Consider the following 20,377-nt stretch of genomic DNA (forward strand, 5'->3'; position numbering starts at 1 on the left):
TTATAAAACTTGATGGATAAAATAATCACCACAGTGAACAAAAATACAAACCGCACACTATTACTGTGATTTGATGCGTAAAATCAAAAGTATTTAGCATTGTACTGGCTAGTCTGTATTTTTATGTGTCAGGCTATAATTTGGTGTGTCATATCATAACGATAGTGACTGGTTGTTAATTTTAACAGTGCTGTTAACTTTCAATCTTCTCTTCCATCCCAGGGATCATCTGCTGCATCACTGGATAGCCTTACTGGCAGACTGTCCAATCACAGGACAGATGTATGAAGACTCGGCCTTCGTAAAGGACCACACCCTGGTGAACTCTCTAATCAGGGTGCTGCAGACTTTACAGGAGTTCAACATCACTCTGGAGGCATCACTGGTCAAAGGCATAAGTATTTAGCTTGCAATGCACCTGTTGAGCCTGGACCAGCAAGAATTACAGAGACTTTCACAGAACAACCATTTTTATGGACACATTGATTTGAGCAAAGGAAAAATGGCTTATTTTAAATCTACTGATACATTTGCCATCAATTAAGTGCAATGAACCTAATGTGTCATTATTTTTATCCTCAACGACATGCGGTTGGACTTTTAAAACACGTTTTCTATTATTATTCTTCATTTTTATTTTTTGTGAAAACACCCCATCTGTGCTATACTGTATTAATGAAAGCCAAGATTTCTGTTGTTGTAAATTTCTAGTAATAGCTATATTTAAGAAGAAAGCAAGGACAAGAAAGATAATATATTTTCAGAATGAATCAGTATTATTTCAATATGTCTATTGAGTTGATTGCTCTGTTGTTAAAGCGTTAAGGCTACCAGTCATACTGCAGAGCTGTAAGCAAATGATGTAGAAGTATGCTTTATAAGTATTATTGACAGGAAAGAATGGTTTTTTTAATTTTTTTAAAAGGAAAGAAACAAACATTTCAAATAGTTTTATATATCTTCCAATAGCAATGTTTTATGCAGATAGGCTTGAAAAAGAAGTGTCCAAACTTGAACATATCATGCTACTTGCTCTGAAAAATAGCAACCTTCAGCCATCAGTAAAGGTAATGTAGCAGGAATTCCTGTTGCACAATTGAAGCAGTAGTAAGCCATTGTCATAAAATGATGCTTCAGAGTTCCAGCCAACTTTATAATGGAATGCTTTTGTGTAGCCCTGCAGGCTGACCGTGCTCTGCCCCTTTCAGGTTACAAGCATCAAAGCTCCTGGCATACAGCATACGTACCTGTACATGTAAATACCTCTAACCAATTAAACCCTTACATTCAGCCCTGCTATACTCTGGGATTTGCTGACCTTGCAATGACATTCCATGAAGGAGACTATAGGTAATATATGCAAGCGTGGTCTCAGCTAGACTTCAGTGTTGCCATGTTACAATGGTCAAAGATACCCTGTTCCTTGGATACTTTTTATTTATTTATCAGGACTACATTACAAATTTGTGAAGTGTCAGAACATAAAAGGAAGACCAAGTTCCTGGCCACTGTTTTAAATCAGCAGAAGGACCGCCCGGTTCACATACAAAACTAAACATTTTGTATTACTTTTCACTTTTCCCAGTCAACCCAAATTCCATTGCTGCTGTTTTGCTATGCAATACTTACTGCATGAAAGTAAAGGTAAACCAATGAATTTAGAGCAAAATAGTGAAAATAGTTACTGTTTCAGGAACAGCACATTACAGTGTGGTAACATTACTGTTTAACAAAATGCCAATGTGCATGTGAACCTTTCATCCTTCAGTAATTGGATGGGGCTTCACTTGCGTAAATATGAATGCCATGAGATTCTTGGGAGCTTTTTTAAAATGAAGTTTTGTTTAGTTGGCCTATATTTCTTGACAGACCTGTGTCATGTATGTTAGTGTAACATGAGTAATCGTGTATAGTGTATAAAATGTATTGAATGAAACATCTCTGTATGCAAAAGTGTACTGTATATTTTTACAACCAAAAAGAGGATTTGCTTTCGTAGGTAGATTGTAATTAACATCGATAACATGTTGTCTGGGAAAGTTTATTAGGTGTGATTTACATCTGGTTAACTGCTCTTGAACACATTCTGTGTAAGAATTGTAGCTCTGTAACCTAATGGGCAGTTTTGTGTAGTTATTCTTGTATTTGAGCTCTTCTCATTAATAAACGGTATACATTTTCTAACTAAAAGATTTCAATTTTTTCCCGTTTTTTAGTGACCTGCAATACCTTTTGTAGGCTATTCAAAAAAGTTTTTATTCTAGTTTTTTTATGCGCAATGGAGAATATTTTAGAAATTAAGATAACTTTCTGACTATCTGCCGACTTCATAATGCCAGGTAGACGACGAACATACACTTCAAGTATCTCCAAAGCACCTTGTAATGTTATGTTTCATGGGCTGCAATGGCCGTCTTCACTCGCAAGCGCCATAGGAAATAATTACAATCGAAAATATTAAACGTGGCCAATTTTTTTAAAGAATCTGCTCATATACATGCGACATTAGGAGGTATGACGTAGCTAAAATATAAAAGCATAATTCATTGAACACAAAAACGTTCGCAATGCAGTTGCACACGGGTAGTCGAAATATTTACTACGTAGACTGTTATCCCCATGTGTTAACTATGTGTGAGGACATTGATGAACAGAACGATTTCATTTAACTGCATTCCTCTATAGCTCCATCTGAATAGTTTTTTTTTTCTTTGAACAATTGTGACAGGTTATTTCCTTTATTCGCGACGGCCGCAACATTAGTTTCCAATACCTAACATGTTTCCAGGCCAACTTGTGAATGAAACACGCTGCACGCACGAACTCAACACGAGCATCTACAGGGGGAGGAGCCAATTTATTGGACTAGGTAAACAGCGGGTCAGCCACGCACTTAAACCAAATTCTTCACATAAACACAATCGTCTGTTCAAACAAAATGTACAATATGCACAAAGTAATATTTCGCTCAGCAACAACAAACTTTCTAGGTCCAGAGAGGGGAAAGTATATTGTGGGTACTAAATCCCGTTCGCGCCATTTCGGAAACCCCGTTTAACAATAGATTTTTTGTTTCATTCCTTCGCGTCTGTGCGCTTTGTGGGACATGTAGTTTCATTGTATTTCTAGGTTGCCGAAAGTAGATCTGATATCGTCACTCGTTCACTGTTTTTCCCGAGATGCAACATTCTTAAATGCCTTCCATTGCGTTGTCTTATTGGTTGCACTCGTGTTCAAACGAATACGGGGTACTCCTTATATGGTGTTTCTGTGATGCGACGTTTTGTGTCAATGTTTTTATGCTAATGATATTCTAATATCCAGCTGTATGCAGTAGTAGTAGTAGTAAGGCATGCGCAGTATCGTGTGAAGAAAACGGCAAGGATTCAAAGTTTTTGCTTGGTAAGTAATGCTATTAATATTACACCGCACTGTTTTGCAGCAAGTTCTAAACGAATATTTCCGGAGTGTGGAAATTCATGTTTGTGAACTTAATGGACGTTTGTCGCATCAGAAAACTTGATAGAATGATGTCGGTAAGGTGATCATTAACACACAACAATGGGAGAACGTGGAGCGTGGCGTGGTAGCTGCGGGGAAACTAAATCAGAAACAGAGCCGTTTCGCGCTCTCCGCGATTGAAAGTTTGGCATTTAAAAGACGGCATGCCTTTCAAATAGTGAACATACCAGGTACTTTTCAGTTTAGTGAATCGCGGTGGACTCGAAGTAGCCGATGATGTTAAAATTAGAATGAGTTGGAGTGTGGCATGCGGGTTGTTTGCTAGCTAACGTTCCTTTAAGAAAGAGGACCTCCCCGCTTTTTGTTTGAGACGACTCCAAACATAACTCCACTAGCTACTTGACTTGGCGCACCGCGTTGTGGTTGACTTGATGTGGAATTATTATACCTTGCAATGTGAAGTGTCCTGTATGCCATGTTATTTATGCAACCATTGTAGCTTGCTACTATATTACGTAAACGTAAAAAAAAAAACATGAGCTTTGATTGTTAGCTAGCTACACGATGTCGTCAGAACGAGAGGTTTTTTGTAGCATATGAGCGCACGTACTGACGTTAGCTAGTTGGCCATTTCACTGTGAAATTCCAGGAATACGTAAACTCTTAACTTACTGTTAGGCCGATTTGTTTATTTATCTAAAATTTGAAGTAGTTGTGTACATAAATGTACAGTATTTCAGTTTTGTTTGTTGCTATATGCCTTATTCAGTTTCGAAACTTTGTAAATTAAGTTAGCTATCTACTGCAAGGCACTACATTAAGAATACGCAGGTTGGTTTTAAAAGTAAAATGCACTTGGAAGGCAAATTCCGATAGGATTACAGTTCTCTTGTGACGCTTATGTGCACGATGTCTAAGGGTAGACAAGTAGGTTGTTGAGTCTCGTTTTTCAGTTTAGTAGTAGGCTACTATCATTCACCAAGGTAGCTATTAAAATGGTTCAGCGAATCTACTCCTTGTTTAAAATGAACAAACACTTTGCATTTTTGTAGCTTAATCAAAATGTATTTCTCGGATACGGTGTAAATACCAGGACTAATAAGAATACCAGACAGAATGCTTTCGATACGTACGGTGACCGCCCCCTTTCAGCGCCGAAAGCCACTAAGCAGCTCATGTAGCCTACCGTCAGCGAGAGGGCATATAAACAATATGCTGTGTCTTTGTATTCATCTATGTAACAAAATTTATTTTGTTGATTTTTGTTTTTGCAGTTCTGTGGTTTCCTTCGGCTCGGTACCATATTTTGAAATGTTTGGTTTTCATAAATCGAAGATATATCGGAGTAATGAAGGCTGTTGCATTTGCAAGACCAAGTCTTCCAGCTCTCGGTTTACAGACAGCAGCAGATATGAGGAAAACTTCAGGCTGTGTTTTGGGTAAGTCCTGAGAAATACGAACTGCGCCACAGTACCTGACATTTAACCGTTTTGTCTTTCAAACATTCGTTTGCGTACTTTCTAAGAACACTTGACTCTATTGATCTGTTTTTTTTTTTTTTTTACACATTCCCTTTGAAGTTTTTTTTTTGGGGGGGGTGGGGGGTGTGACAAGCAAACACTTGCATTTTTCTCCTGCAAGGCCTCCTCACATCACATCACATCAGTGGTATTCACTCATTAATAGTTACTGTACTCTGCAATTAGGCTTACATGACATTCTCCTGTTAAACACAAGTGTTCAACATGTGTGTTCGTGTGCATACATATTCACGTTTGTGTGTATACCCCTTATTTTATTCTGTTTCAGTTATTTATTTGAAAAACCTTTTCTCATAGGTTGGTGGAAAATCGAGTTGGAGACATCTGCAATGCTTGTGTCCTGTTAGTTAAGAGATGGAAAAAACTGCCTCTTGGGTCCAAGAAGAACTGGAGTCATGTATGTCACCAAAATAATATTTCTTGAAATATTCTTGAATTTTATTAATCAATTTATTTTAACATGCAATTGTTAGACATTGTTGCCTATATATAATGTTTGGAGTCTAAGCCACAGTGATTTGAGGACCTGTTTAGTCAGGTGAAAGAAGCTTAGATAATGTCTGGTTTATCGATAAATGTTCAGGTGTAGTGAAAGGTGTGCATGACTGTTTTGAAGGTTGTGGATGCAAGAGCAGGACCTGGCTTTAAGCTGACCAAACCCAAAAAGGTGAAAAGCAGTGATGGAAAGAAGAAAAGCAAACTGAAAAGGCTCCACAAATTCAAAAGGCAAAGTAAGTGGCGGTTTGATAACATTTCAGTTTATTGTTTACACCTTTTGTTGCCCTGGCCTTCCATCACCTACAGTAAGCCCAGTGGATATTTCTGTGGATTGTCTGCAGAATCCCACCTTAACATTTTGTTTCTGATGTTTTGTTTTGTAGTTTTTTTCATGAAGTGCAATAAAAAGGGCTAAAGACTGTGGTAGTGGGGTAGCTCTCTGCAATGCTAACAACATGTTTTCTTCTTGTGGCCTGTAGACTCTGATGCCCACAGCACCACGTCCAGCACATCACCTTCCCAGTCTCCCAGCTATAGCAACCAATCAGATGATGGCTCGGACATTGAGTCCAAGCAGAGGCGTTCCACCCCATCCGTCTTCTCTTTCCTGGACCTCTCCTACTGGAAAAGGTACAGACCCACCTGGCATCACAAGTCTATTCAGTACACCTGCCTTAGTGTGCAATCAAGTGTTGAGGAGGTCTCTGCTGCTAGTTGTCAGTGTTTTTAGTGACTCTGTGAATGCTGCACTTTCTCTTGCCCTCTCCCTCACGTAAACCCTAACAGTCCCTTCCCTTCTCCCTCACAGGCAGAAGGTGTGCTGTGGCATTGTGTACAAAGGACGTTTCGGTGAGGTGATCATCGACCCGCGTCTCTTTAAGCCCTGCTGTGGCTCCAAGAAGCAGGAGACGCTGGCCCCCACGCCCGAAACGGACCTTTCTGAGGGGCACGCTGCTCCTCTCCCTGCCCTATGCCCCCCTCCTCTCCCTGCCCTATGCCCCCCTCCTCTCCCTGTCCTATGCCCCCCTCCTCTCCCTGTCCTATGCCCCCCTCCTCTCCCTGCCTCTCTCCCAGAGGTCCTGAAGGAGAGCTGGTGATTGGCTGTGGGGCTTGCCCTGAGGCCTCTCCCTCAGCACCTCTTAGTTTTGTCTCCAGTGGCAGACCCCCCCCATCCAGCTGTACTTTTATTTTATTAGTTTAATGTATATCAGTTAAATGGTTTTTGTAGTTTTATTATGATTCTTTTCCTCTTTTGTAAAATGAATTTCATTATCTTTTTTTAAGAAAACAAAAAGGGACAAAAAAAATCTTTTTTTTTTTTTAAATTTTTTTACACAATATAAAGTATGGGCATTAGTAAAATATTTATAGGATCAGGAAACATAACTATTATAATATGTGGCCTGCAAGGGCAGAATACTGTTTTCTTATGCATTTCGACTGTAAACATTTTTTTATATAATGCCAATACCTGTGTTTGTAAATACTGTTATGGCACTGCAAGAGACTGCCTCCTTTAGATTTGCTTTTGGTTCTTTACAGTGCAGTCTGGGTATATATAAGCTGCTTTATTTAATGATATACAGAATTCAACAATAAGCTGGACATATGAATGGCAGCATTGAAACTTGTTTAAAGCAATACTACGGTGTTTTCCAACAACCACTTTGTCAGGTAGACAGAGAATTTGAGTTGTTCATGCCTTCCTTAAGAAAAAAATCTACGAAGTGAATTCCCAAAATGGGTAAAGCTTGGAGTAAAGCTTTACATGTTCCCATGGAGACCTGCTGCTTACTCTCCTCAGCCACACTGATCCCAGATCAGTGCCCATTCCAAGTTAAATGGGCAGTTGCTGAGCAACAGATGGAGGATAGTGGTGCTTTGGGGAGTAAGGAGTAGTGTGGAACTGAACCCCAGGAGTTGCGTGTACAAAGCATGCTCCTTATAGTCGGTAGTGTATATGCCTTCCCTGTAGCTACCCATTTCTGCCTCAGAATGAACAAAATCATATATTAAGGAAAATAATATCAAAAGTCTTCCATGAAATATAGATGCAAGAGCTGTATATCAATTTTGTAAATACCAGTGGATATGCATACACATACCATTTATATGCAGCTGACAGCTGAATACTTTGTTCCATCTTTTCCCAATTTTTTTCTGTAAATGAACTCACTAGAATCATTCCATTACTGTATGACTACTGGTATATTTTCACAACAAATTGTTCTTTTTTTATTCCACAAATGTCCAGTTCCTTTGTCTGTAAATGTCAGTAGTCAAGTCCTATCTGTAAACATTTAGATATGCTGGCCAAATTTGGTTTGATTTTTGCTTTTTGTGTCCTGTCCAATTGTAGACATTTTAGAATGGCCCCAGCTTCTCTAGGTAAATTATATTGCACCTGAACATACAATTTAATGGTTTGACGTCCCACACACTTTCATTCCATGGGATTGCTTTTAGTAAGTGAATCCGTTCTAGAAACTTTGTTCTCACCCAAAAAGGCAATGTCACCCCTGCTTTTATTGTGATGACTTGATAAGCAACCTTTATTGTACTGCACTATTTTATGAGGTAACCCTAACGCAGTAAGCAGGACTGATTAGTAGAGTGATGACTTTTGGTGCAGAATTGAACTGTCCACTCTAGGTCATGCTATTTGCCCCAAACTCAAAACTATCCCTTGAAATTGTTTTTTTTCCGAAAAACGGCACTGCAGCAATTCTGAGCATATTAACTTTTGTCAGATCATGTCAGAAGTTTTACTTGGAGAGCCATCCTGGGGTCCATTATTGTAAGGGATGTCTATTAGTTGTGTTTCTGTCTCATTTGTTCTAAGATGCACCAAATTTGGAATGTTACTGTTTTTCTTTTCTATATAATTTATTTCAGCCAATTTTAATTTTAATGTGATTTCATACAGTACTCTTGTAATGAATAAACACTTTTTACACATTCCCAGAATGGGCTAATATGAATCATTATGCATATTTTCTTCTCACTAGCATGTCCATTTTCAGAATGACTGCCATAAAATCCAGGTGGTGGACAGTGTGGCCAGTACTTTTGTAAATAAACGTTTGCGTTCCCAGTGTGAGTTGGTTAGCAACGCAATGCTCTACAGAATTCCCTGTGCTGAAGTTTTCTTCAGTGGCTCAGGACCAATCACAAATATCTTACAGATTACATTCACAATTCTGTGCAAATATGGATTTCACAGCCGTCTTGATTTTCAATATAAATCATCTCCGCATTATTTAAAAAATGTTTTGCCTTTTTGTGTATGCATGTAGATGGTTATCGATTGATAGCAGTCCCATTGCTCAGTACCTGGTGTTAAACCGCTTTTTTAGATTGAAGCAGTTAGAGGTAGTTCTGTTTTAGTGCTGTACGTCACCTAGGGCATTTTGGGATCCATGAAAATAAGAATATTGAATTGAATTTTGAATTATGTCAGAAGAGAAATGCTTAGAGGATGACCTTAAACTCCACCAGCGGAAGCTGTTTTGGTACACAGGGAACTGCTATGAATTTTACTTTTCTTTAAAGCAAGGTACATTCTCCAGGCATTATGTGAAATGCGCCTTATGGTCATTGGAACTCTATGATGGCTTTTCTTTTTTAAGTGAACCTTTAGCTTCTCCAACTAATTTTTATTTATTTATTTTGCTAAGTATGTGTACACCACACATATAAATATATATATATACTATAATTTTTTAATAAAATCTGATAAAAGTTTTGCGTTGAGTTTTTATTATTAGCTTAATCCACTAGATGGTGCCAAATTCGCACATTAACTGTAAAGTTAGGTAAACGTTTCACTCGCTTTTCTCCCTGATTGACGTATTCATGCCAAAACTTAGCTTCTTGTAAACTGTTTCCGTATAAGCAAGGGAGACCACCTGAAATGTACACGACGTGCAGCCAATAAAGTTGAGTTACCAATGGAAGCAAAAAGGGCGCATTTAACTGTCCCGGTGTCTAGTTTCAATTCATATAATATTGTTTTTAAAATTCAGTCTTAAAACAAAATGTCTACGAATAAAAAACATTGGAATAACTGGACGTCCATCCATCCATCCTCAATATATCAACTCATACAATAGCGTGAAATACCATCTTGAGGAGATCAATGAAACTAATACAATGGGAACAAACCTAATGTAATATCGACTGCTCATGCCTACTGCTACTACTAATAATAATAAGAAAAGATAAATAGGCCTAGATATTGTACATTCATAAAATGATAAATAAAAGGTTACAATCCATCTAAAAATACGCGTTCATGTGTCAGAGTTCACAAGCCTGACAAAGGAACAAATATAATTCAATATAAATGCAGTTTTTACAAATCACCTAGATTTTATGACACATATGCCTAATTTTTTACAATACGCTTATTAGAAAGCAAAATAGGCTAATGTAAATATAAACAAAACTTTGTACAGTTCATCTCAACAGTATTAAAAAATGGGGAAAGTTGACACAAAAACAAGAGCGTGCTTTCAGAGACCATGCAGAGCTTCCTTAACGCCCTTTGGAACATTACCATCTACGTAATGGCGGCAGAGACGTTTTCTTAAAATATCGCGAGATCTTGGATTGGATTTCAATTGGATGGAATAGTTAAAGCCACCGATTTCAAAACGGTTTTTGCGTAAAACCACAGCTAGAAATGGGTGAGGAACGCTCTTTTCCCGACAGATATCACGTTGCTGGATTATAAAAGGCGTGTGAACTAGGGATTGAGTACTGTTCAGTGTCATATAATGGCACATATTAGAGCTATTATTTTACCTCTGTTGAAAAAAAAAAAATCGAAAATGTAGTTATTGCACACGTTTGCACGTCCCCGATGCGTGCATGTATCCATCATAACTGTAGCCTACTGTAGACAGGCCTATGTTTACGATCGGTAGCTAGCTGAGCTGGTAGAGTGCAAGCAGTAGGCTATGTAAAATGGCCGAGTTTTGGTGCGTTTGGATGCCCGTTTCTGTGCTTATTCATTTAATTTATATAGCTTACTAGATCGGTCTGTTGTGAAACAATAATAACTAGTCTAGACATTTGGAGAAACCTAAACTGGATATCCCTGTCTTGACCGGCATTAGCATGTCTTTGTTTTAGTTTACCGATGAACTAAGTTATTGATGTTATAGCCTGCGTTAAGCTATGTGGTTCTCTGAAGTTATACGTGAGAATACAGTATCACGATTGTAGAGGAAAGTTACATCAGTTAAAAAAAACAGTATCAGTAGCAATTTCTAAAAGGTATGTTGTTTTGAGATACTCGATACAAGTATTTTCAAAGATGGCCTTTTTGCGTGGGTTCATAAAGACGTCTGGCCCAGATGATAGCCTGCTTCGTATTATTTTGAAGTTGAAATTCGGGTTGATACCCGTTAACTAAGTTAGTTAGCATTAGCTTCTCTAATTCCCAGTTCCTTCATTGTTGATTTTAAAGGCTGAAACAAATGGCGCAACTAAATTGCTCATGAGATGTGCGCATAATAAACTAACGAATAAGCTATTATTAAATATTAATGAATGTGACTAAACTGATTTTTACAGAACATGGAATGGATCTGGACGACAGTCTGACCAATATTAACTGGCTGGGGCGATTCTCCTGTCGCGGAATTGTCGCTGAAAAAAAGGCTTCGTCGAAACTGAAGGTAGGAAACACCATCACAACAAAAGGCACAGCAAGTTGGTTCTGTGCACAATGAAAGCTTTATGTTCCTGTACTTAACAGCAACAACAAATAGCCATTAATGTGTCCGATTAGGAAGTTAAAGTAAATGTATTCCTTATTCTGAATACCAGTTTGGTTACATTTTAATAAGATGTGGATCACAGTTAGAAAATGTATTTTGCTAATTAAATGTGTCATGGGAACACCTGGCCTGCAGGGCTGGGGTGTCCTGAAATGGCCTCCAGTGGTCAGAGCTGTTGATAGTGATGGTGTAATGTTGTCCTTCAGGCGGTGAAGCCACCCTCTGGTGTCTCAGTGAAGAGGCCTCGGCACTCCTATTCAGAGCTGATCAAGCTGGCCCTGAACAGCGCTCCTGACAGGAGACTAGCTCTGCAGCAGATCTATGCTTGGGTGGAGGATCACTTTCCCTACTACAAATACCATGCCAACCCAGGATGGAGGGTGAGCAGACTGGCCAATCAGGCACTGATGATCTCTTTGAAATGGTCATGCCATTGGCTGGATAATTGGGATGGCCAGGAAATGGCTTATGGCCTTATGTCAATGTCAAATTGGTAGTATTTAAATTTGTTATGGGAATGTAGTAGTTTAATAGCAGTTCTGTTTTTACAGACCTGTAACTCTGAATTACTAATAGACCAACAATATCACAGTTATTTTGTTGGCAAATTTGCAGGTGTGTGGAAACCTTTAGCATATTGTTGTTTCATATTGTTTTTTCTCATCTTTTTTTCACAAAGATTATTTTCTCTCTCAGAATTCTATCCGCCATAGCTTGTCAAAGCAAGATATCTTCATCCGTGAGGCAGGAGGAAGCGGCAGAACGTCCTTCTGGATGATGAAACCATACACTCAGCCCAATGTCTTCCTGAGTCTTGGACAAAATGTAAGGGCTTAATTCTATTGTGAGAATTGTGGAGAACATGACGTCACACATACATGTTTCTAAATTGTTTTTTCAGAAAGATGTTTCTTCTTCGGCGACGGCAAACAAAAAGGGTATGTCAGGCTTTAGTCAAGGGCTATTGTAAACAAATATCTGACAAGAATTATTGTGGGAGACTGTAAATATTTTGTCAGTTTTTTAAAATTTTGGCTTTGTAGATTATATAGCTGGATTAACTTAATGGTTAACTTAATGGTTGCTTGATTGGATCCTCAGGCACTGGGAGGAAGAAGATGCACCCCCTGTTGCCCCGTGGAGTTCTGCACTGCCTGGTCCCAGTCCCTGTGCTCATTAACCCACCTGCTGTTGGTCCCATAGCAGGTCACCCCCCACTCTGCTTGCCTGCCCACAACGGCACCCAGAGAGCCATTGCCCCCAAGGTAACCAGGTGTTTACATCTGTCCAAGATTTCAGGGACAGGCCAGAGATGGTACAGAACCTTTGCAGCAAGTTCCGGTGTAATGAACATTTAGTACTCAAACGGGGTAGGTCTCCTGCAGGTTTCAAGCCACAGCTCCCATTAGCCCCTCTGTCCAACAAGACATATGATTACCCTGTTGGGCTCCTAACAGAAATGCGCTGAAAAGCTCAACAAGGAGCACCATCACCTTCACACTTGTGTGTGTCTACGCACGTGCGTGTGCATGTGTGTGTGTTGTCAATTCTGAGACGGACTGAAAAGTACGGAATGTTCTTTTACTCTGTTTATTTGTTAAAATTCACGCCCAGAACTTTCTCTTTCATTTGAAATAGTATTCTGATATTTTTAAATTCATCAACTTCCAGTCGGTTGCAACTGATATCTTCATCAGGGAGAAATGTTTATTTTTTAATGCTCTGCATTAACCATATTTCCTTTCTCTCTGCCAGGTGCCCATTGCATGCTGTTCAATACCTGCTATCCCCTCTCCAGCTGCTGCAGTGTCCACCCACCACCAACAGGGGGCTGTGGTGGTGAAGCGCTGGAACACAGGCCGCCAGAGGGGAATGCGTCAGAGACGCAAGCAGAGACACCAGGTGCTGCAGGAACCAGAGATTCCCTCGCAGAGCCTCTTCAGTATCTCCACCAACAATGACTCGGGGCTTGGCAGCGAGAATACAGTCTCCTCAGAGCAGAAAACGGGCAGTATAACAGACAGCCCCTCCAACTTCAGAACCCCTTTAAAAAGAACCAACAATGGGATGGTCACTTCCACACCCTCCACTAACCTCACTCTGCTCTCACCCAATGGGGCTCTCCCCATGCTGGGGGTGGCCCACACCCCTTCAGCCACCCTGGGGAGCTTCCTGGATGGCAGTTTTTTCAGGTCCCCGGAGGGTGGTGTCATTGGGGATGAAGACCTGGGCCTATTATCCCTAAGAGACACGCCATCTGGAAATCACCATGGGAATGGCAGCCTGGCTGATTTCTCTTTCCTCAACTTCACCCCCATTAGAGACATATCCCTGAAGAGGGATACGTCTGAACCCCAGTCCTGTAGCGAAACCCTGCCTCCCGTCTGTCCCGATTTCTCCCTCGGGGGTCTTGAACGGGGAGCTGAGCTTGTTAATATTAGCTGGTCAGACTTTATTGAAACAGACACTCAGCATCTGCTCTGAGAAATGGACACATGTCAGTTATGATTAAAATTATGCTCCAAAACCCATTGTAGAGCTTAGCTCTAGTTTACCAGCCCTATGAATGTTCTTTGTTCCAGTGGATATTTAAGAGAGAGAATCATGCCAGAAAATGCAGAGACTAATGAAAAAAGGTAAACCGCTTTTGGTTTGAATTTCTTAGCATGTAATTTGTTTTTGTGTGTGTGTGCGCGTGTGTGTGGGTGTGTTTGTGTGCGTGTTGAATATAATTATAAAATTTACAAAATACACTGGCTAAATAAACCTGGCTTATTTTGGTCCCTTAAAGACTATGCCTAGTTTGTTTCTCTCAGCTGTGCATAATTCCAGCTGGGCTCAAGGGCTCTCATCCTATGAGGACCTGCTTTTTCATTATTAGCTCAGTCAGACTTCCCTCCTGCTCAATGTGTCCTTCACTGTGTCCTGAGGACAGTACTAAAACTGCATCACAAAGAGGGGGGTATGTATATATTATATATACATACAGATAGCCCAATCTTACAATCTCTTTTCTGTGAAGGCCTCGATGGACTGTTCTTGATGAAACTGCCAGCTCACTCCCTAGTTTGATATTTGTGGTCAACTGATTCAGGTTTGTCTGTTTTCCCTTGGATCTTGAACCAATGCGTGGACATCAGGAGTATGCAGTTTCCGGCTAGATGATATCTTTCCCTCAAATTTCCATGACATCGTCAGTTTAGAAACTGTTCCTTGTAGAACATCAGCAAGTTCAGCAGTCAGTTACTGAAGCTCCTGCTGAATGTGCCCCAACAGCCACCCCTCTTTCAAAGCAATCTCATTCTACCTATGGAGCCAAAATAATGGACTTGCTTGGCCTGCCCAGAATTTTTTGTTCACAACCATGTAAGCAGCTGGGATGTTAATTGCTTAAGTAACTGCCTGTTTCAATATACTGTGTATTCTGCGTCCCTCAAGAGCTTCCTTTATTTTGGCAGTTACCTGTAGGCTTAGTGCAAGTGCGTCGTTTCGCAAAAGGTAATACATGAATGCTGTACAAGACGATCTCCTCACCTTTATAATATAGATGTAAAGCCAAACATTACATAGTGTAGATGGTGACAAACTGGCATGTTCTGTTTTATGTCCTAGATATATTTATTTGCTCACATCGGTGAGTAAGATGCCCGATCAAGCTGTCAGTAGTGAGAATAACCTTCATTACCCCGTGGGCTGCCAACCTCCCACCCTCCCCCGAGTACTGAGACGCGCTTGAAACGTCACGCGTTTGTCCTCCAGTTTATAAAAAGCTGGCCTGCTGTAGATACAGACGGGCGTTTATCGGGCTTTACTGGACGTGTGTTTCGGTTCAAGGAAGACCAGTGATGTTGTATTCTGGATTGCGAAAAGACTGCGGCGGGAAAGATATGGAGATACGAGAGGCTGCAGCTTTGAGGCAGCAGCGGAGGATGAAGCAGGCGGTACAATTCATCCACAAGGACTCTGCCGACCTCCTGCCTCTGGACGGACTAAAGAAACTTGGAACCTCCAAGGAAATGGTGAGGTTTGTTGTAATGTTGGATTTATTTTGTGTTGGGGATTTTACGAAATTCATATTTGTTACAAAATCTATCATTATTGATTTAATAATTATTTAATCAATAATCATTCAGATTTGTGCAGAGTTTTCCCCTTCGATCTCTATTTAAATGTTGTATTGAGCAGCACGTCATTCCAAATATTTACTATTGTATAGTGACGTAATTGGCTTGTGCTTCGTGATATTAGCAATGTAGTCTCTTAGCCTGTAACCGATTTTGTAACTTAATTTATCATTTGATACACCTGACCTTTCTATGCCAAAAAATTGTACAACTAATGGACAGACCCTGAGAAATATGTAGTTAATGCTACCAGTGCTGGTTATTGTCAGTACGACAATGTATTTTGCCATCCAAACGGGACTTTATCTTATTTTTAAAATAGCTTATTCTATTTCATATTAGTTCATTTATTTGTATTTCGCGAAGTTGACGAATTGGCAGGGAACGCAAATTGCTTATTAACATGAAATGGACCTCCTTCATTGCTTGGCATAAAGGAATAATAATTATTTATTTGCCATTCGCAAAGTTGACGAATTGACTGAAAACGGATTGAATGTCTTGTTACCGCAGTGTGTGATTAAGGCTTGTGAGTAGACTGGACGATGCTACGGTGATCGGGCTTTTTTTCGTGCGCTCGTGTCGGAGTAGCAGCTGACCCTGTGATCAGATGTTGTATATACCCGGGCTTGAGCGCGTGATAACGCGAATTACAAGAATAGGCTCAGAAAATGACGTCCTCCTTAGTTAACCTACCTTGCGCCTGAATAAACTAAGAAACCAGAATTGTGTTTGTATTGTGTTGACAGGGCACTGCTGCCCCTCATCTGTGAGTAAAAAGTAGTATAAACATTTAAGGAGTGAAGGTTTTATCTAAATTCCTTTGTGCTTTTTTCATTCCTGTTTCCAGCAGCCGCATACCATAATTCAGAGACGGTTGTTGGAGACCAATTTGTCCCGATGCAGGCTCAACAATAGAGGAACAAAATTCACCAGTAATAGCATTGTGCTGCAGAACAACAGTTTTAACCACAGCAAACTGGAAGACCTTACCCAGCCTGAAGAGGAGGACCTTATTTACGTGTGCTGCAAGGTCACCATAAAAATCCTAGAATTTAAAAAAAAATCACCATTGCATGCCATCAACTGTAATGTGACAGGTTGCATTGGTTACAAATCCACTAATTGTAAATGGAACACCTGTTATTTCCATCCCAATTCACTATTTTGAATCACTGCAAAGGCAATGGTGTTAATTAGCTTTTCTCCCCCACCCCCCTTCACAGTGCTGTGGATGGGAGCTAAAGGCCTTGATTGACACTGGTTCCCAACTGAACTTCATGTCCTCAGCCTACATTGAGAAGCTTGGGTGAGCCGTCCATACGCTCAAGGCTGCTCACCGCTGACTGGATTGCATGTCATTGCTTTCTAGGTCATCCTTCAGTGTTACCTTGACTACTATAATTAATTGGGCTCAAGTGTGCTCTGTTAGGTTCTTTGTTGACAGTTATGTGATGATGCAGAATTGACATGTTCTGTTTTAAATAAAATTATCCTTCTGAATGACTTACTACAGTTTACAGCTTGCAGTTTACAATTTGGACATGTAGATGCTTTTAGCAGAACAGCTTGAGAAATGTAAAATCAAATCAATGCCACAATACAGATGCATGCCACAACAGTTAGGGATAGAGTTTTTATATATTAATGCACACATATTACATTTTTAGTAATCAAGTTTTTCACCGTGAATTGAGTAACATTCAGGTAAATCATTTTTTCCAGCTTGAAGGACATGGTCAACATGAATAAAATGGTGAAGGACTCCCTCCCATTCCAGCGTGACCTGGAAGCTGTGGGCCGAATGGATAAACTCAGCATTGAATTTGGACAAGTGAAGTTTGAATGTGCAGTGACTGTTGTGGGTGAGGTGTTATCAAAGTTCATATCTATTCACCGGATATATCTGCAGCAGTATTCTTCTTTTAAATGATGAGCATGAACATGAAGTTGCAAAATTATATTGTGAAGCATCACTAATGTGTGTACTCGCATTGCATTGAGGTACTTGCTGTTTGTTTTGCAGAAAACCACAAGGCATTCATCTCCCTTGGCAACAGGACCTTGAAGTCACTAAAGGTATTGTCACATGTTCTATATATGAACCAGATGGTCAGCTCCCTCATACCTTCCATCCTTCTCCTTATTCTCTGTTTTTTCCCCTGAAAACAGGATGACAGGAACATAATTTTCAGCATAAAGAATGTTGCTGGCTATTTGGTTGGTATAGACCAGGGGTGACTGGACTTTTGTTCTAGTCGAGTGCTAAAGCACCTGTTCCAACAGATCAAATTCTTGATTCAAGACCATTATTACTTGATTAGCAGTAACGTCATTTTTATTCAGTGTTAAAATTGCTGCTACCTCAGATAATGTCATGATGTGGTGGTATACTGAAAGCAAGGCATTTCTTCCTTTTCAGTGTGTAATTGATATGGAAAAGCAAATAATCATTCTGGGCAGAACGGAGAGGGAGCAGGTGCCGTTTGTTGGTGAGAAAAATGCATCAAGGGATGAAATGTAAGTTTTACCTCTGTGTAATGGACTCTTTTCCCCCCTTACTTTTACTATGATCATATGTTCAGCTGTAATGCATGAAACCAATAAAAAATATCATCAATCTATCATTACCACATTGACAAATGCTTGTTTACCTAGGATGTTTTTAGAAAATTAAATGAATACTCCCATTTTGTCCAACCCACCAATCAATAATGCAGCCCTCTTCTGTCTCTCTCTCTCTTTCCCTCTCTCTCTCTATCAGCTCTCCTGGAGTCAAAGAATGCTAATCCCCTCATCATACAACACACGCAGAACATATTGGTTGGTTGTTCACATCCAGAACAAAATGACAACTGCCACTATCAATCTGTCAAAGTAAGCTTAATTAAAAATCACACAGCCAAGCCCAAAATGCCACTCCAGTGTCTCACCATGTAATCCTTCCATTACAGTCATACAAGACCTCAGTACTTTACTACCCTCATATCCCATCACACCTTTGGCATCTGGGAAAATTTAATTTCAGCAAAGAATGTTCCATTGATTTCTCTTGCATTTGAATTCATTAAGTGTGTTGGTAAAATGAATCTTCATACTTTAAAAAAGGAAATCAAGCATACATCCTGCATTTTTATGTCTACATTATAGGGGAACCTTAAGTTTAATAATCTATACAGGGAAATTCCTGATTATACACGATGAAGCCCTTCTTATAGTCCATACATATGTGCTCAGTCTCATTGACACCAAGTGTTGGGGAAAGCATGTATAATACAAAGAAGTTATAACATGTTATATGCTTTGTGTAGAACAGTGTTGATGTTAGGAGAGCACTGCTGTGTAGAAATTTAACTCAGCTGAAATGTTTTTGAAACAGGGTTCTTCTGTGAGATACCAGCTGTACTTTCTGGTATAGTGCCTGTATTTTTATTTTTGTAGAGTGAACATTAATTCTATTTTAGCAAGTGTATTTTTGTTTTCATTTAAGCAAATCAGCACTTTGTATTCATTGACAATAATGTGTATTGAGTTTTATGTCATGTATTTTGATAACTTTACAGGAACGCATAGTATATAGTATATGAAATTTAATTAATACACCTGGTAAACTACTTCAGCCTCTTGACCAAAGGCAAACAAAAGGTAAATTTCATAGTGAAGTTTTGATAGAGAATTGTATTTTCTTAGACATTTGTCAGTATAACCATTGATCTTTACATTTTTAAAAGTAATTCTGGTTTATAAAAAAAACAAGTTGCTGTGGTAGTCTTTTACTTGTGTGTAGCACACATGCAGTACTTGGAATAAAATGAATGTGAATCTGAGCTGTGTGGTCATTTTTAGTGTAACTAGTGAGGAAGACCATTGAAAATCATATGTACATGATGTATTTCATGAACACAGTTAACTTTTCTCAGATTTTAGTGGCTGTTTTGAAAGCCAAACAAGAAAAAAAAGGGCACCAAAACCACACTCAAGGCCATTATCAAGTTCTTTTTATAGAAGTGCAAAATAAGTATTTTTATAGTAGTAGTCTTTTTACAAAAATCTATCCAGTGACCTTCTTAAATCTCACTCCTTGTATACTGTAGATAAATGCATATATTCATCCAGATTTTTCTTAATATGAAAAATTGTGCTTCTTTTGATCCTATTGTCCCCTGTCCTATGAGTCTCCATGTGGTTGCTTATGTTAATGATGGGGACTACATGACTGTGAAGCCACTCTTCAGGGCATATGGGATTTTGAACACCATAAATCCAGTCCTACTGTACCAGAGCTATGCAAGTATCAGGCCCTGGTCTTTTGGCAAAATGCAGATGTGGACTTTGCATTTCAGTATGTGGCGCTGGCATATATGTTCTGTGCAACATTGGACCAGCAAATGAATACAACATGGCCTATTACTATGAACCATTTCATGTACATTTTTTATGTTTTGCATTATGGAAGAACATTTACTGGACAGGGGTGTTTGCAGGACAGAGGGGTGTGTGCTGGGCCCTGCTTTAACACCCTGTTCATACCAGATGGGCTGATAGGCTATTGCTGCATTTGTAAAGCTTGTTGACATTACAGGACAGCAGGAACACAGGAAGGACATTATTCACCGGAGGCGTTTAAAGACATTTCTGAATCATTAATGACAAGTATATATTACAGACTGTCGGGTAAACTGAGCTGGAGTTCTGTCTAGATTGTCCTGTTGGCCAGGTGTGTCCCCTTCTGTCCTTACCCTATACAGCAGTGTGAATAAATTCACTATGCATAGATAAGTGAAGGTGTATCGGTTTCATTATCAGACTGATTTACAATTTAAGAGAACATAAGCACATCCATCTGAGTTATGAGAATTTACTCCAAACCTGGCAATCGAGTCTCAGACCAGCAACAGTATTTAACAGATAAAATGGTAAATGCGGAAAATGTATGGGCACCCTGTCAGTCAATAGCCTAGTCTGT

General features: G+C 39.5%; 4 protein-coding genes across 13 annotated transcripts in view; all 4 read left to right on the forward strand.

Moving 5' to 3' along the window:
* Window positions 1-2,190, forward strand: part of LOC118215708 (DENN domain-containing protein 5A-like) — a 36,159-nt gene extending 33,969 nt beyond the window's left edge. For all 4 annotated transcript variants that reach the window (XM_035396668.1, XM_035396670.1, XM_035396669.1 and 1 more), the window contains one exon: window positions 223-2,190. In XM_035396668.1, coding sequence (XP_035252559.1) covers window positions 223-406 — 184 coding nt within the window. In that variant the 3' untranslated portion in view covers window positions 407-2,190. The remainder of the gene's footprint in view (window positions 1-222) is intronic.
* Window positions 2,191-3,272: 1,082 nt separating this feature from the next.
* Window positions 3,273-8,468, forward strand: LOC118215753 (SIN3-HDAC complex-associated factor-like). Of its 4 annotated transcripts, none has more exons than XM_035396730.1 (6): window positions 3,273-3,402; window positions 4,737-4,901; window positions 5,301-5,400; window positions 5,620-5,734; window positions 5,981-6,131; window positions 6,310-8,468. In XM_035396730.1, the coding sequence occupies exons 2-6, from the start codon at window positions 4,774-4,776 to the stop codon at window positions 6,596-6,598; spliced, it is 783 nt and encodes a 260-aa protein (XP_035252621.1). In that variant the 5' UTR covers window positions 3,273-3,402; window positions 4,737-4,773; the 3' UTR covers window positions 6,599-8,468. The 4 variants fall into 4 exon arrangements, with proteins under 4 accessions (XP_035252621.1, XP_035252622.1, XP_035252623.1 ...); XM_035396731.1 differs by lacking the exon at window positions 3,273-3,402 and adding an exon at window positions 3,438-3,536; XM_035396732.1 differs by lacking the exon at window positions 3,273-3,402 and adding an exon at window positions 3,557-3,692.
* Window positions 8,469-10,143: 1,675 nt separating this feature from the next.
* LOC118215751 (forkhead box protein M1-like) lies at window positions 10,144-14,077 on the forward strand. Of its 3 annotated transcripts, none has more exons than XM_035396726.1 (7): window positions 10,144-10,189; window positions 11,082-11,185; window positions 11,494-11,667; window positions 11,984-12,112; window positions 12,189-12,225; window positions 12,389-12,552; window positions 13,043-14,077. In XM_035396726.1, exons 1-7 carry the CDS (start codon window positions 10,186-10,188, stop codon window positions 13,769-13,771), a joined length of 1,341 nt encoding a protein of 446 aa, XP_035252617.1. In that variant the 5' UTR covers window positions 10,144-10,185; the 3' UTR covers window positions 13,772-14,077. The 3 variants fall into 3 exon arrangements, with proteins under 3 accessions (XP_035252617.1, XP_035252618.1, XP_035252619.1); XM_035396727.1 differs by lacking the exon at window positions 10,144-10,189 and adding an exon at window positions 10,208-10,239; XM_035396728.1 differs by lacking the exon at window positions 10,144-10,189 and adding an exon at window positions 10,659-10,781.
* A 918-nt stretch (window positions 14,078-14,995) lies between these two features.
* LOC118214890 (nuclear receptor-interacting protein 3-like) lies at window positions 14,996-19,238 on the forward strand. Of its 2 annotated transcripts, none has more exons than XM_035395175.1 (7): window positions 14,996-15,306; window positions 16,265-16,444; window positions 16,638-16,720; window positions 17,137-17,276; window positions 17,438-17,490; window positions 17,834-17,931; window positions 18,176-19,238. In XM_035395175.1, exons 1-7 carry the CDS (start codon window positions 15,133-15,135, stop codon window positions 18,198-18,200), a joined length of 753 nt encoding a protein of 250 aa, XP_035251066.1. In that variant the 5' UTR covers window positions 14,996-15,132; the 3' UTR covers window positions 18,201-19,238. The 2 variants fall into 2 exon arrangements, with proteins under 2 accessions (XP_035251066.1, XP_035251065.1); XM_035395174.1 differs by having other exon boundaries at window positions 15,002-15,306; window positions 16,262-16,444.
* Window positions 19,239-20,377: the final 1,139 nt, after the last annotated feature.

Source organism: Anguilla anguilla, chromosome 16 (genome assembly GCF_013347855.1).
Source record: "Anguilla anguilla isolate fAngAng1 chromosome 16, fAngAng1.pri, whole genome shotgun sequence".
NCBI classification, from domain to species: Eukaryota; Metazoa; Chordata; class Actinopteri; order Anguilliformes; family Anguillidae; genus Anguilla; species Anguilla anguilla.

Excerpts from the sequence above, each read along its gene's own strand:
- LOC118214890 (XM_035395174.1), top strand. The coding sequence starts at position 15,133 with ATGTTGTATTCTGGATTGCGAAAAGACTGCGGCGGGAAAGATATGGAG. Across the intron at positions 15,307-16,261 it reads TTGGAACCTCCAAGGAAATG|CAGCCGCATACCATAATTCA; the intron begins GTGAGGTTTGTT and ends TCCTGTTTCCAG. Across the intron at positions 16,721-17,136 it reads GCCTACATTGAGAAGCTTGG|CTTGAAGGACATGGTCAACA; the intron begins GTGAGCCGTCCA and ends CATTTTTTCCAG.
- LOC118215751 (XM_035396726.1), top strand. Across the intron at positions 12,226-12,388 it reads GGCGACGGCAAACAAAAAGG|GCACTGGGAGGAAGAAGATG; the intron begins GTATGTCAGGCT and ends TTGGATCCTCAG. Across the intron at positions 12,553-13,042 it reads AGAGAGCCATTGCCCCCAAG|GTGCCCATTGCATGCTGTTC; the intron begins GTAACCAGGTGT and ends TCTCTCTGCCAG.
- LOC118215753 (XM_035396729.1), top strand. The coding sequence starts at position 4,579 with ATGCTTTCGATACGTACGGTGACCGCCCCCTTTCAGCGCCGAAAGCCA. Across the intron at positions 4,902-5,300 it reads AACTTCAGGCTGTGTTTTGG|GTTGGTGGAAAATCGAGTTG; the intron begins GTAAGTCCTGAG and ends CTTTTCTCATAG. Across the intron at positions 5,735-5,980 it reads CCACAAATTCAAAAGGCAAA|ACTCTGATGCCCACAGCACC; the intron begins GTAAGTGGCGGT and ends TGTGGCCTGTAG.